At 41.3% G+C, this 14,579-nt stretch overlaps 1 protein-coding gene across 2 annotated transcripts in view; it reads left to right on the forward strand.

Annotated features, from left to right (window-relative positions):
* The window catches only part of KIF15 (kinesin family member 15), a 74,810-nt gene extending 65,020 nt beyond the window's left edge, over positions 1 to 9,790 (forward strand). The window contains exons 30-35 of one of the 2 annotated variants that reach the window (XM_032648010.1): positions 462 to 571; positions 3,383 to 3,452; positions 4,484 to 4,521; positions 8,319 to 8,484; positions 8,723 to 8,854; positions 9,186 to 9,790. In XM_032648010.1, coding sequence (XP_032503901.1) covers positions 462 to 571; positions 3,383 to 3,452; positions 4,484 to 4,521; positions 8,319 to 8,484; positions 8,723 to 8,854; positions 9,186 to 9,236 — 567 coding nt within the window. In that variant the 3' untranslated portion in view covers positions 9,237 to 9,790. Of the gene's footprint in view, positions 1 to 461; positions 572 to 3,382; positions 3,453 to 4,483; positions 7,450 to 8,318; positions 8,485 to 8,722; positions 8,855 to 9,185 lie in introns of those variants that run through there. The other variant, XM_032648011.1, reaches the window with a different exon arrangement.
* The last annotated feature ends 4,789 nt before the right edge of the window (positions 9,791 to 14,579 follow it).

Consider the following 14,579-nt stretch of genomic DNA (forward strand, 5'->3'; position numbering starts at 1 on the left):
AAAATTAGAATCTATTAAATAGAATCAAATAGAACATTTACCAAAGTAGTAGATGCTTTTGTTCATCTTTTCTCATAAAGGAATTTTAATGAATTAAGGTTTGTTTGGGGTTTTTTTTGGCCGTGCCGCCTGGCATATGGGATCCTAGTTCCCCAACCAGGGATCGAACCCGTGCGCCCTGCAGTGGAAGTGCAGAGTCTTAACCGCTGGACTGCCAGGGAAGTCCAAATTATGTGATACTGATAAGAGACTATGTTTAAGACAATGGGGGTATGAAAATTAATCACATTCGGAGCCCCTGAGAGCTTCTCATAGTCTACTTTTTCTCCAGTGATACCCAGAGCAGTGTTCAGTGTGTGGAGGGAGCTTAAAAGAGGAATACCTGTCTCATCACGGCCTGGGGAGCAAAATAATGCCTACTGTAAGGTGTTTTCTGAAAAGACCTGGTTTGATGTTATTAGGAGCAGTTGTGTGAAATGGAAAACCTACGCCTGGAAGCCGAGCAGTTGAGAGAGAAGAACTGGCTCCTGCAAGGTCAGCTGGATGATATTAAAAGACAAAAGGACAACAGGTGAGAAAGAGCCTCGAGCAGTCTGTGAGCTAAATCTTGGCCTGCCTGGGGATAGTTGAGTGAATGAGGTCAGCATAGGTTTCACAGCGTGTGTGATGTTTCTTGCTGATCCAGGAGCCGCTCCAGGTGTTGCTTCTCAATCAGGTCTGATGAGGGGGTTGTTTTACCAGAGAGGGAAAATAAGGTCATCACCATCTTGCCCACTCTGTTTACTTTTGTATTGCTATAGAGCTATTGAGATGAATTTCAAACACGTGAAATACTTGAACCAAACTGTCTACTTGTATTTGAAAGGGGTGAGGCTGGAGCAAATATGTCAACAAGACAAGGCTCAAGGTTCTGCCAGCAGAAAAAGGGAGAATTTTCTTGGTTTTGCTTCTTGGCTTCTGGGGAAGGGCACGTTCCTAGGAGAAGCTGTACAGGGGGGCGTTCTGTTAGGTCTCTGTGTGGGTGTGGGGGGTGTGTGGGTGTGGGTGTGGATGTTTGTGTGTGTGTGTGTGTTTGTGTGTGTGTGTGGGTGTGTGTGTGTGTGTGTGTGTGTGTGCGGTGTGTGTTTTGGCCTCAACTCAGTCTTCTAGTTGTATCTGATAACAGCACAGCGTCTTGTCAAGGGCAACCGCACCCAGGTTATATCGTGTCTCTGACACTTGAAAGTTGTGTGACTTTGGACACATCTTTAAACCTCTTAGTGCCTCAGTTTCCTTAGCAATAAAGTGAGGGAGATGACACCTCTTATACAAGGTGTTTTAAAGACCAAAGACAACGTGTGTAAAGTGCTCGTTACAGTGCTTAGGAGAGGGGAGCCACTCAACAAATGGTGGCTGTTAAGTAGACACGGTAGATTTATGATCCCACCCCTGAGTGAGGGATGGAGATGAGGGTGGTCTATGAGACTACGCAGGAAGTTGAGGTTTGTCAAAGGGGGTCTGTATTGGGGATGGAAGCCCTTTGTGAATTCGGCATCCCAGGTTAGGGGTGTCTGCCTCTGCTGCTGTTGTCAGAAGATCTTAACAGGCGCTTCCCACTCCCGCTGCTCCCCATCCCTGTCCAGAAGCAGCCCTGACGTGCACTGTCCAAACCTAAGTGAGACAATGGATATTTGAGGTTGGTGATGGTGGCTGTGCTAACAACCTATTCCTAAATGTTTCTTTGCTGGGTGGCGGGGTGTAGGGGGATCTTAGTTCCCTGACCAAGGACTGAACTCCAGCGCTCGGCAGTGAAAGCTCAGTTCCTAACAACTGGACTGCCAGGGAATTCCCCTAAATGGTTCTTTTCAAGTTTTAGTGAGCATAGGAGGTGCTCATTTTATTAAGCATCCTCTTGTAGGGATTTCACTTCCCCTTCTGGGTGATTTTGATGCAGGTAGTCCACAGTCTGCTCACCTAGTTTCCATATGCTCCACCCCCATGTCCAGGCATATTAAAGAAAAGCATTGTACCTTTTATCAAGAGTTAGTTTGAGCGTGGAACTTAGAACGTTACCAGATCATGTATAAAACCACAATTTAAAATACTTTATTTCATAGCCTTATGTCCCATTTGTGAGGAGCCATACAGAACCTTCTTCATGAATTAGAATAGAAGAAAATTATAGCCCAGGGGTCAGCCTGTTTGGTAACTGAAGTTTCATTGGAGCAGTCCGGTTCTTTCATATAAATATCACAGTGGCTGCCTTTGCATTACAGCAGCCCAGTTGCATAGCTGTGCCGGAGACCTTATGGCTCCCAAAACCTATGTCTGATTCTTGACAGAAAAAGTTACCCACCCCCCAGATTAGACAACAGAAAACACATCTGCCCTAATGTTTTGGGGTGTTTTCCTCACTACCATTTTTATCTAGGCTGTCAGATTCATTAAGTGGAAGAAACTAATGTAGCTTCTGTTTTCCTTCAAGGAATGATCCTTTACTCACCAGTGAGAGAGCGATTTCTAGAGAAGCCAGAAGCCTTCAGGCAGGTTCTCCTAGGGGGGTGTCTCCTGATCCAGGGGCTGCCCACAGAAACTCAATTTATTATCCAACCTGGTCAGGCTCACAGAGATGGCCTCACATTAATCAAATTCACATGATACTGATGTATAGTCCAGAATGTAATTTTCTTTGTACAGAGGAGTGTTTCTTTTCCATGACGGGATTTATGTCTGGTGCTCAGAGAATCCCCTTCTTGGTGTCAGCATGTCTGGGAAGCCCGAGTGGCATCAGAGAATCTCCAGCTGACTATGATATCCAATGCAGGGAATTCCCTGGTGACCGGGGGCACGGGTTTGAACCCTGGTTGGGGAACTAAGATTCCGCACGCCGCGTATCGTGGCCAAAAATAATAAATAAAAAAGGCTACAGCAGTCCCAGACCTGAAATCTAAAGCAAAGAGGGGGCATCAGAGGCTCCATGGGACAGGCCAAGTGTGAGGGGCCCTCACCGCCCCCATGTGTGTCCTGTGTTTCCCCACCATCACGACCCAGCCAGTCACATTCATGCCAGGTACCTGGACTGTCCTTTCAGCCCCATTTTGTTCACATACGATCTTCAGATGATACCGCTCTAAGTTAATACTTTATTCTCAACCAAACCCTGTCATTAGATTTCCCAGCTTTGCTCATCTCACTTTTGTATGGAAGGAATCCCGAATGCTGGGGAGGTACCTTATTTCATCCTCATGTGTTGATCACGCTTATTGACTGTGCTAACTTGACCTAATCACCATAGAATTAGCTCTTCTTTGCACATCTTGGCGTTGCTGCATGTAATAGATACAAAATCGATACTTGAATATATTTGACACTTTTCCCATCCTCCCTTCCTAATCTAACGCAGTGAACAGAATCATTCAGACACGCAGCAGCTGAAGAATGAACAAGAAGAAATCAAAGAAAGACTTGCTAAAGTATGATTTTTTTTACATAATAGTTTTTTCTTGTGTGAAAAATGCTTTTATAGTTAGCATTTATGGTTATATATTTTAGAAACCATTTTATTATTGAAATTTTGTCTTTTTTGTATTCCTGTTAAGTTTGATATTTACCATCAGTATTTAGCTATAGCTGAGAATTAAGAGTGAATTAGTCTTCATGCCTAGACGGTAAGCCTACTGCTCACACAGAATTCTCCATTTAGAAGCAAGTATCGAGTGCCTATTTGAGGCTTTAAAGGGCACAATACATGAACGGTTGTAAATAGGTACCCCCTTTATGTGTGTGTAGCTGGGATTGTGGAAAAGGATGTCCCTTTTTTTTTTTAGTTGAGGTATAGTTGATTTACAATATTGTGTTAGTTTCTGATGTACAGCAAAATGATTGTTATACCTATATGTGTATTCTCTTTCATATTCTTTTCCATTATGTTTTATTATAGGATATTGAATATAGTTCCCTGTACTATACAGTAGGACCTTGTTGTTTATCTGCTTTATGTATAGTAGTTTGTATCTGCTAATCCCAAACTCCAAATTTATCCCTCTCTCCCCCTTTCCCCTTTGGTAACTGTAAGTTTGTTTTCTATGTCTGTGAGTCTGTTTCTGTTCGTAAATAAGCTCATTTGTATCTATTTTAGATTCTACCTATAAGTGATACTATATGATATTTCTCTGACTTACTTAACATGATAATCTCTAGGTCCATCCATGTTGCTGCAAATGGCATTATTTCATTCTTTTTTATGGCTGAGTAATACTCCATTGTCCATATGTACCACATCTTCTTTATCCATTCCTCTGTTCATAGACATTTAGGTTGCTTCCATGTCTTGGCTGTTGTAAATAGTGCCATTGTGAACATTGAGATGCATGTATTGTAAAGGAATTTGCTTTAATTGGTTTTATTACCATTAGGGAGAGCGGACTGATTACTTTCAGTCTTTTGTTAGCGATGTTAAGAACTTAAGTCATTTTTTTCTTTCTCTTTCTTTAATCTCTTATAGAATAAATTGGTTGAAGAAATGCTAAAAATGAAAGCAGAGTAAGTACACTCTTTTGTAATTCAAGTTCTTGTTGATCATTTCTTTATTAACACCCAACCAGTATTCCTCTAAGGACGAAATGCTTATAATATCCACAAGGTAAGTAAATTCTTTCCTTTCTGCAGTAGTATGTGAACATAATAGATATTTACAAAATTCTTTTCTTAAATACCACTTGCTAAAGGGGTTCCTCACATGAAGCCATTCCAAAAAAAAACTTAAAGAAATAAGTGCTGGGAAAACCTTAGCTTCCCTGGGGGAATTGATGGGTTTTCTCCTCATGTACAACGAGAACTATATAACCGACCAGGTTTCCTTCTCACTTCTGGTTTCCTCTGATTTAAAACCTTGAGGCCCTCTCAGACCCATAGATCAATACTATGAATTCTTCTGGTCTTGACCTTATGTCTCTTTATATGTTTTCTATGGACATGATTTTATTTTATTCATATACTTCTTATATTTTAATTTATGTAATCTTATAAACTGCCTCATTCTTTGATAAACAGGATACACTGTATTTTCTATCAAGTTCAAAATAAGTAAACTGGTTGGTATTAACAAAGTGATAAAACGTTAGAAAGATATTTTACTCTCTGAATAGAATAGATCTGATCAGGAACAGTGATTCTCAAACATTTTCACTTGTTTTACCTCCTAAAAGAATTTTGAAACACCATATACCCTCTTGTACATTTTTGGAGTTGACTATGTCTAAAATTTTTCATTGTAAGTTTAAATTATTGCAAAGGATAGAAGTTTGACATACTGAAAATAGTGACATTTAGAAATAAAGCTTTTGTGGTGTTCTTTACAAAAGTTATCCAACTGATTTGGTACTTTCTACCCATTTAAAAAATACTTGAAGAAATTTGTAAGTCTAAAATTTTACACTGTTCCTTTTTCCTTTGAAATTAAGTTTTCCATTCTATACCCATGCAGAATTATATCCTAATTTAATATATTGTTTGGAAAATTTTTTGTTGGACTGCCCTATCATAACTCAGCAATGAAAATATGTATGCAAATTACAAGTAATTTTGTAAAAATTTATTATATTCATATGGCTCTAAGTGTTATATTTTTTCTGGATTGAGTTTTCATTACAATTATTAAAGTATCCTGAATTTATTGTAAATTTTTATGAATAATTATTATACAAGTAAAATTTTATTGGAAATGCATCTCTCAATGCATTTTATCTTAATGCTTTTTCTTTAATTAGCTCATTCTGTTTCACTTAATTCTGGAATCATACAATATTCACAATCAATTCTGTTCCTACTTTTTTGTCTTTATAGATATAAAGGCTGAGAAATCTTATTCACATACTAAGTAAATAACAATGGAAGGAGTTTTGTTAGAATGTTGTCCTCCAATTATTTGAACTCTATCCAGGTTAATATGCCAGAAGTTACATAGTGATGTCATCAAAAATTCTTTTTAGGGACTTCCCTGGTGGTCCAGTGGTTAAGACTCTGTGCTTCCACTGCAGGGGACATGGGTTCAATCCCTGGTCAGGGAACTAAGATCCCACATGCCGCATGGTATGGCCCAAAAAAAAAAAAAAAAAGTCTTTTTAATGATCAGCTGACAAAGACCACCCAACTTGTGAAAGATTTTGTTACTCAGTTATTGAGTCATTTTGCATCATAGAATCATATACTTAATAGAAGTATAGGTGTGGAACAGAACTTTGTTCAACACTTTCATCTGCATTTGAGCAGTTTGGGACTGGCTCCTTGCCAGTTAGCTGTGGGCTAGGACAGAAATCTGGATCACTTACAGGATCTATGAGAATCCACCTGTATAGTTTGTAGAAGTATAGATAATAACCATTTGAGACCTTCTAGCAAAAAGAATAAAAGCTATCTAAGCTGATACATAATTTATTTCATGATCTAGTAATCAGTGCTACAGTGTCCCTGGACTACAGGAGCCCACACAGTGGCAAGTGAAGCAACCTCCAGAAAATGGCACACATGGTTTATCAGTCCCAGCCTACAGCAACAGTTTTAAACATTGCGTTATTCCACATGTGTAATGTGACAGTGCTTTTTAAAAAGCTACAAAGAACTGAATACCAAGCCAACAGTGGTGTAGGCAGATGTTTAATTTCACATAACAAGAGGTTTGGAGGTGCATTGACCCCAGCCCCTTCCATTCTTCTGCTTTTGTTACTCTTGCTTGTGACCTATTGACTACAAGATGGCTGCTGCAGCTCCAAACAACATAAACAGGATCACAGCTTACAGTGTTGTGGTTCAAAAGGACTTCTTTTTTTCAGGGAAAAAAACTCCAGAAACCCTCAAGATTCATCGTGTCTCCTTATCCAGAATTAGCATGCCTGCAGGGCAACCTGAGAAAACCAGTATCTGGCAGTGGGGTAGAGATAACCATGGTTTTAGCTCAGACCAGTTATTATTTACTAATCTTTGGGAACTGGGTGTGCTTCTCCTCTCCCTTTCTTGTCCTCTGAATAAACTGAGTTTTTATAAAAAGCAAGGGATTAGCTGTCGGGTAGGCAGCTGCGGTGTCTGCCATGCCACAAAGCCTTTTCATGAAACGAAAGCAAAACACATAAGACAAAAGCAGAACAGCTCCAGATGAATTGGGAGAACATCAGTGCCCTCACTCCCACACTGTCCTCCTGAGGTTCCACAGAATGTAGTCTGAAAACACCACCAAAGAAATTGTTGGCCTTAAGTGGTATTTTTAATTCTGTGTATTACATCACTTAAATCATCAGCTTTCTATTCCATATGCATTGTAAAATAAATAAAAAGCATTTGTTTCTTTGGGAAGCTTATAGGATTCAGTTTGTTTTGTGAAATTCTATATAATTGTTTGGTAACCCTTCTTTTTTTTTTTTTTCCTTTTGAACACTATTCTTTTTTTTAACATTTTATATTGGCGTATAACTGATTAACAATGTTGTCTTGTTTCAGGTGTACAGCAAAGTGATTAAGTTATACATATACATGTATCTATTCTTTTTCAAATTCTTTTCCCATTTAGGTTGTTACATAATATTGAGCAGAGTTCCCTGTGCTATACAGTAGGTCCTTGTTGGTTATCCAACACTTTTTTAAATATAGCAGTGTATACATGTCAATCCCAAACTCCCTAACTATCCCTCCCCACCTCCCTTTCCCCCTGGTAACCATAAATTCATAATCTAAGTCTATGAGTCTGTTTCTGTTTTGTAAATAAGTTCATTTGTATCATTTTTTTTAGATTCTGCATATAAATGATACCATACGATATTTGTCTTTCTCTGTCTGACTTAACTTTATTCAGTATGACAATTTCTAGGTTCATCCATGGGTAACCCTTCTTTTTAATGTTTATTTTCAATTGATAGTTGCATAAAGTGTATAAATTCTAAATAGCACATCCTTGAAGAAATGACTAGTGTCCCACCATCTGAGAACCAGTTTTTGAAACCAGAAATGATTACTCTAAGATATGGGGCACTGAATAAACCATGCAGACTGTAATAATGCTTAAGTAACAGTTTGCTCTGAGGGCTAGATCTAAAAGTTTCCATTCTAAATTTCTGTTGTGTAAAAAACGGTTTGTGGAACTTTCCAAAATGAAAGTTTTGGGTAAAACAACCATAAAAAAGTGTATCTGCAGCTCTTGCTGTCTTCCTGTGCTGTCAGAAAGGGGAGGGCTGGATATTAGTGATACTTTCAAATAAAAATTCTGGGCTTGGGTGACAAGTGTCTGATTTGAGTACTGTTTTATAATTACGTGCCTTTGGGAGACCATAACGTGATAGTTACTGTTACAGCCTAGAGCAGCTCCAGAGTGCCCTTCAGAACAAAGAGACCGACTATGTTACAATGACTGAGGAAGTTGAACGAGTTAGAATGTTGGAGTCTAAAGCGTTCCAAGAAAAGGAACAACTAAGATCAAAGCTGGAAGAATTGTATGAAGAAAAGGAGAGAACGTGCCAGGTGCATTTGTGTGTTGGTTTTTATTAACAGAGCCGATCAGCATAAGTCTCCGGGCTGCGATTGGGCATCCCGTGGTTTACAGTTGCTCCTCTGCACGCAAAGATGTGTGGCCACGAAAGCTGGGAACCTGGGCTCTGTCTCTCCCTCCCTGTGCTCTTGGAAGGCACGACATAACGTTATTGTAAAATAAAAATTAAAAGCAGCTCATTTTCCCTTCCCTGGATTGATTTACCTGCAGGAGATGGAAATGTTAAGGAAGCAGGTGGAGTGTCTCGCCGAGGAAAATGGGAAGTTGGTAGGTCACCAAAACCTACATCAGAAGATCCAGTACGTCGTGCGGCTGAAGAAGGAAAACGTCAGGCTTGCTGAGGTAAACTCCTGAAAATTGTGCCGAATAAACTCATTCTGGTTTTTAAATGATGATTTAGTTAAAATTTAATTTAACTATTGACTCACTTAACTGCTTTCTTCAGGGAACCTCCTGAATTAAAAAAAAAAAAAATTCAGCCATTGCTATTGTAAGCATAATTCAGTCAGTTATCATACACATGAGATTCTTGTTTACTGTTAAAGTAGTTTACAAACGGAAAATTATAGTCCTAGTTTGAAATTTAAACTTAATGAATGCCAGAATAACTCTTCCTGCAAGAATTAGAGCCTTAATTTTTTTTCTTTTCCTTTTCTTAAAAATTACTGACCAGGAGTCAGAAAAGTTGCGTGCTGAAAATTTATTTTTAAAAGAGAAGAAATGAATGAATCATAAGGATCCCGATCAACTACCTACCTTGTTTGGAGACTTCTTTCCCTCTTATAGAAGTAAGACCTCTCCTTGCACACTTAGCAGAGCTGAATTAAGAGCCACGACTATTACCTGTGTATGTGGGGGTTGGGGGGGCTGACTCAAGTTTCTTATGAACTCTGCACCTGTGCACACCTGTGGCAGCCCGCAGCCTGCAGTTAGAGGTTACCGTTTGAAAGCTGTAAATATTGAGAAAACCTTTTGTCTTTTTAAAATAAAAGCCTGTAGCTGCAGTTTTACAGTGGATGTCAGCCAGATTATTTTTTTCCTTCAGTACTGCCATAATCTCCTTTGAGTCTTGCATCAGAAGCTCCAACAATATGCAGGTTCCAAAACTTACAGTGAGGTTAGTGATGGTGCAGTATGCATGAATAGCAAACTTGTTAATATAGATTATTTTTGTATTCCTACTTGAAGTGTTCTCATGGGCCATTTTTATGACTGTTAATATGGCCATTTTTCAAAATGTAATAAAATCTTTTAAAAATAAATTGTTTAATAAGGTGATTTATATTGTTCATTCACCATATGCTTATTGAGCAACTATTATATGCCAGGCACTGGTCATCAGTGAACAAGGCAAACAGAAACCCTGTCCTCAAGGAACTTCTGTGTATCAGCGCTTCATTCTTTCTTATTGAGAGTAATGTTCCGTTGTATGGACACGCCACATTTTATTTACTTACTATTCGATGGGCATTGTGTTACCAAACCAAACTTGGGTCCATTCACCCTCGTGCAGCCAATCTACTGACACCGTGTTTGTGGGGTTTTTTTGTTTTGTTTTGGCCGTACCGTGTGTCTTCTGGGATCTTAGTTCCCCGACCCAGGCCACCACAGTGAAAGAGCCAAGTCCTAACTACTGGACAGTCAGGGAAGTCCCTCAGCAAAGCATTTTTTAAATTAATTTATTTATTTACGTATTTATTTATTTTTGGCTGTGTTGGGTCTTTGTTGCTGCGTGCAGGCTTTCTCTAGTTGCGGCGAGCGGGGGTTACTCTTCATCGTGGTGCGTGGGCTTCTCATCGTGGTGGCTTCTCTTGTTACGGAGCACAGGCTCTAGGTGCATGGGCTTCAGTAATTGTGGCTCATGGGCTCAGTAGTTGTGGCTTGTGGGCTCTAGAGCGCAGGCTCAGTAGTTGTGGCACACGGGCTTAGTTGCTCCGCAGCATGTGGGATCTTCCCAGACCAGGGCTCGAACCCATGTCCCCTGCATTTTCAGGCAGATTCTTAACCACTGCACCACCAGAGAAGTCCAGCAAACCATTTTTAAAAGGAAGATGGTACTTCCCTGGTGGTCCAGTGGTAAAGAATCCGCCTTACAATGCAGGGGACCTGGGTTCGATCCCTGGTCAGGGAACTAAGATCCCATGTGCCGCGGGGCAACTAAGCCCGTGCACCACAACTACTGAGCTCACGCACCTCAACTAGAGCCTGCGTGCTGAAAACTACAGAGCCCATGTGCTCTGGAGCCTCCATGCCACAAGTAGAGAGAGAAAAACCGGCACGCCACAACTAGAGAGAAACCCACGTGCCACAACAAAAGATCCTGCATGCTGCAACTAGGACCCTGTGCAGCCAAAAATAAATAATAAATAAATCTTTAAAAAAAAAAAAAGCAAGATGTGGGAGAGGCATCTCAGGGTTTGTGATAAGTTCGTGCCCAGTTCTCTGACTGGTTGATGGTGAGGTAACAGAGAAGTGTCACAGGGGTTAACACTATCAGTCCTTAGGTGCCAGTGGGTCTGGGGGCTATGCATTCAAGGTCATCAAGTAATTAACTTCTTCCATTCGGTGGGGGTTTTAGCATCTATAAAACTACTCAGAGAATGTGCTGTCAGATGCTATTATCTAGATGCTTAGAGAGGAGCTAAAGCAGAGGAAGTGGAGGAAGGGTCTGTCCCAGGAAAGCCCTGTAGGGTCCTGCTCAGTTACAATTTGAACTGTTGGCAATTTTGGGCTACTATGGATAACAGTGCTCTAAATACTCCTGTGTAAGTCTTGCTACGAAAATGTTTCACATCTCTTGAGTAGATACCTAGGGATGAAATTGATATCAGGTGGCCTCGGCCTGCAGCGTCTTGAAGCAGGATTTCAGTTCCCCAGCCAGAGATTGAAGTCAGGCTGCAGCAGTGAGAGCGCTGAATTCTAGCCACTAGACCACCAGGGACCAGTGACCAGTCACAAGGCCCTGGCCTGTCAGCAGTGTAGAAATGAATTTCTACATAGAGTCAGAAAGTAGTGAAACAAGTAAAGCATTTATTAGGAGGAAAAAGAGTACATGTGGATAGACACATGGGCGGGCTCAGAGAGAGTCGTGCCCTCATGGTAGTTTGAATCACTTTTATGGGGCATTTCTTCTGGTTTTCCTTGGCCAGTCATCTTGCTTTGCCTGGTTCTGAGTCCGTATTTGGTATATCTCAGTGTCTTCGCCATCTTGGAGAGGCAGCAGCGGGCGGTGGCCTGAAGCAAGATCTTAGTTCTCTGCCCAGGAACTGGACCTGGGTTGCCTGGATGAAAACCAGGAATCCCAGCCGTTAGTCCACCAGGGGCTAGAGGCTGGAAGCTAAATTCCCCTGGCCCTTGCCTCCATTGAAAAATGCATTTCTCAAGGAGGCAAAAACTGCAAAAACAGGTACAAAGTTTATTATTAGAGACACAGCACAACAAGTGGGAGAGCACACAGAGAAACTGTTTAGTTAAGACAAGCAAGGCACAGATGCACACCCGGAGAGAAAGGGTATGGGCGTCCCCCCTAATGAGGAGGAGCACAGTAAAGAGGCAGTTAAGTCATTTATATAGGGCAGTTCCTCCGGGTCTTTGTTTACCTTTGGCCAATTATCTGGTTTCTTTTTCCACACCTGACCTCCCCTAGGACTCTCCCTGACGTGTGCACAGCTTTTTTCCAAGATGGATTCCAGCCCAGAGACCTTGGCATCACCTATTATGGGTGGTGCCCCCTCCTTTTTAACCCCAAGGAGCCTTTCTGCACATGTGCAGTGTCTCCCTTGGCCCAATGGATGGGGAACATGTGACCTCTTGATCCTTTACTCAGACAGGGTTTAGCCTCTTTCTTTCTCCGCTGTGACTGTTATCTTAAAGTGTCCTCAGGAGACAAAGTCCCGTTATTTACCCTGTTGCTGTTGTTATTTCTATCTCGTAGTGCAAACAGGAGGCTGGTTGTAAATACCTAGCCTAGAGCCCACCTGCCTCCTTCCTCAGGAAATGTAAACAGGAGGCCAGTTGTAAATGCCCAGCCTGGAGCCCAACTATCTCCTGCCTCACTCCCATGTGTGCACATGCATCTCTTAGCCAAGGTGGATTCTAGTGAAGAGGCCTATGGGTAGCTTGATATCACATACTATAGGGTGGTGCCCCACCCTTTTTGACCTTCAAGGAGCCTTTCTCTGCACATGCACGCGCGCGCGCGCGCGCGTGTGTGTGTGTGTGTGTAGTTGGGATGGTCTCCTTGACTTTGAGAATGTGGTCTCTTATCTGGGCAGGGCTTAGCTTCTCCTCCCTCCTACTGTTTTGGAGTATCTGTCCACAGGGCACAAACTCCAGCTGCTCACCCTGGGGCCCATCTATCTCCTGCCTCAAAATTGCTGGGTCCTTTCAGCCTCTCCCAAGTTCTCCCCATTACTTTTCGGCAGCAGCACCATGTTCCTTATTGGGAAGGGACCTTGTGTTGTGAGACAACTCACGCAAGCGGTTTGCATCGTGCCTGGCCAAGGAGGGCAGTTTCGGTTAACGGTTCCCTCACACAACCATTCTTTCTCCTGAGAAATGGACTCGGCTTCAGAGAATGCACATCCGAGATGAACCTAAAACCAAGGTCCCCAGCTATCTGCATAGAATGAGGCCTGGGCTTCGTGAATATATATATATTTTCCTTTTTCTCTTTTTGTGAGGGTGTATGTGTATACTTCCTTGTGTGATTTTGTCTTTGTAGCTTTGCTTTTACCATTTGTCCTAGGGTTCTGTCTGTCTGGTTTCTTTTTTTTAGTATAGTTTTTAGCGCTTGTTATCACTGGTGGATTTGTTTTTTGGTTTGGTTGCTCTCTTCTTTCTTCCTTTCCTTTTTAAAAAATTTTTAATTTTTTTATTTTAATAAATTTATTTTATTTTATCTTATCTTATTTTTCTTTCTTTCTTTCTTTATTTTTTTCTCCCTTTTCTTCTGAGCTGTGTAGCTGACAGGGTCTTGGTGCTCTGGCCGGGTGTCAGGCCTATGCTTCTGAGATGGGAGAGCCAAGTTCAGGACATTAGTCCACCAGAGACCTCCTGGCTCCACACGATATCAAATGGCAAAAGCTCTCCCAGAGATCTCCATCTCAACCCTAAGACCCAGCTCCACTCAATGACCAGCAAGCTACAGTGCTGGACACCCTGTGCCAAGCAACTAGCAAGACAGGAACACAACCCCACCCATTAGCAGAGAGGCTTCCTAAGATCATAAGGTCACAGACACCCCAAAACACACCACCGGAGGCAGTCCTGCCCACCAGAAAGACAAGATCCAGCCTCATCCACCAGAACACAAGCACCAGTACCTTCCACCAGAAGCCTACACAAGCCACTGAACCAACCTTAGCCACTGGGGGCAGACACCAAAAACAACGGGAGCTACAAACCTACAGCCTGTGAAAAGGAGACCCCACACACAGTAAGTTAAGCAAAATGAGACGACAGAGAAACACAGCACATGAAGGAGCAAGGTAAAAACCCACCAGACCAAACAAATGAAGAGGAAATAGGCAGTCTACCTGAAAAAGAATTCAGAGTAATGATAGTAAAGATGATCTAAAGTCTTAGAAATAGAATGGAGAAAATAACAAGAAATGTTTAACAAAGACCTAGAAGAACTAAAGAGCAAACAAACAATGATGAACAACACAATAAATGAAATTAAAAATTCTCTGGAAGGAATCAATAGCAGAATAACTGAGGCAGAAGAACGAATGAGTGACCTGGAGGATAAAATAGTGGAAATAACTACCACAGATCAGAGTAAAGAAAAAAGAATGAAAAGAATTGAGGCCAGTCTCAGAGACCTCTGGGACAACATTAAACACACCAACATTCGAATTATAGGGGTCTCAGAAGAAGAAGAGAAAAAGAAAGGGACTGAGAAACTATTTGAAGAGATTATAGTTGAAAACTTCCCTAATATGGAAAAGGAAATAGTCAATCAAGTCCAAGAAGGGCAGAGAGTCCCATACAGGATAAATCCAAGGAGAAACACCAAGACACATATTAAACTATCAAAATTAAAAACAAAGAAAAAATATTAAAA

Source organism: Phocoena sinus, chromosome 11 (assembly GCF_008692025.1).
Source record: "Phocoena sinus isolate mPhoSin1 chromosome 11, mPhoSin1.pri, whole genome shotgun sequence".
Taxonomy (NCBI): Eukaryota; Metazoa; Chordata; class Mammalia; order Artiodactyla; family Phocoenidae; genus Phocoena; species Phocoena sinus.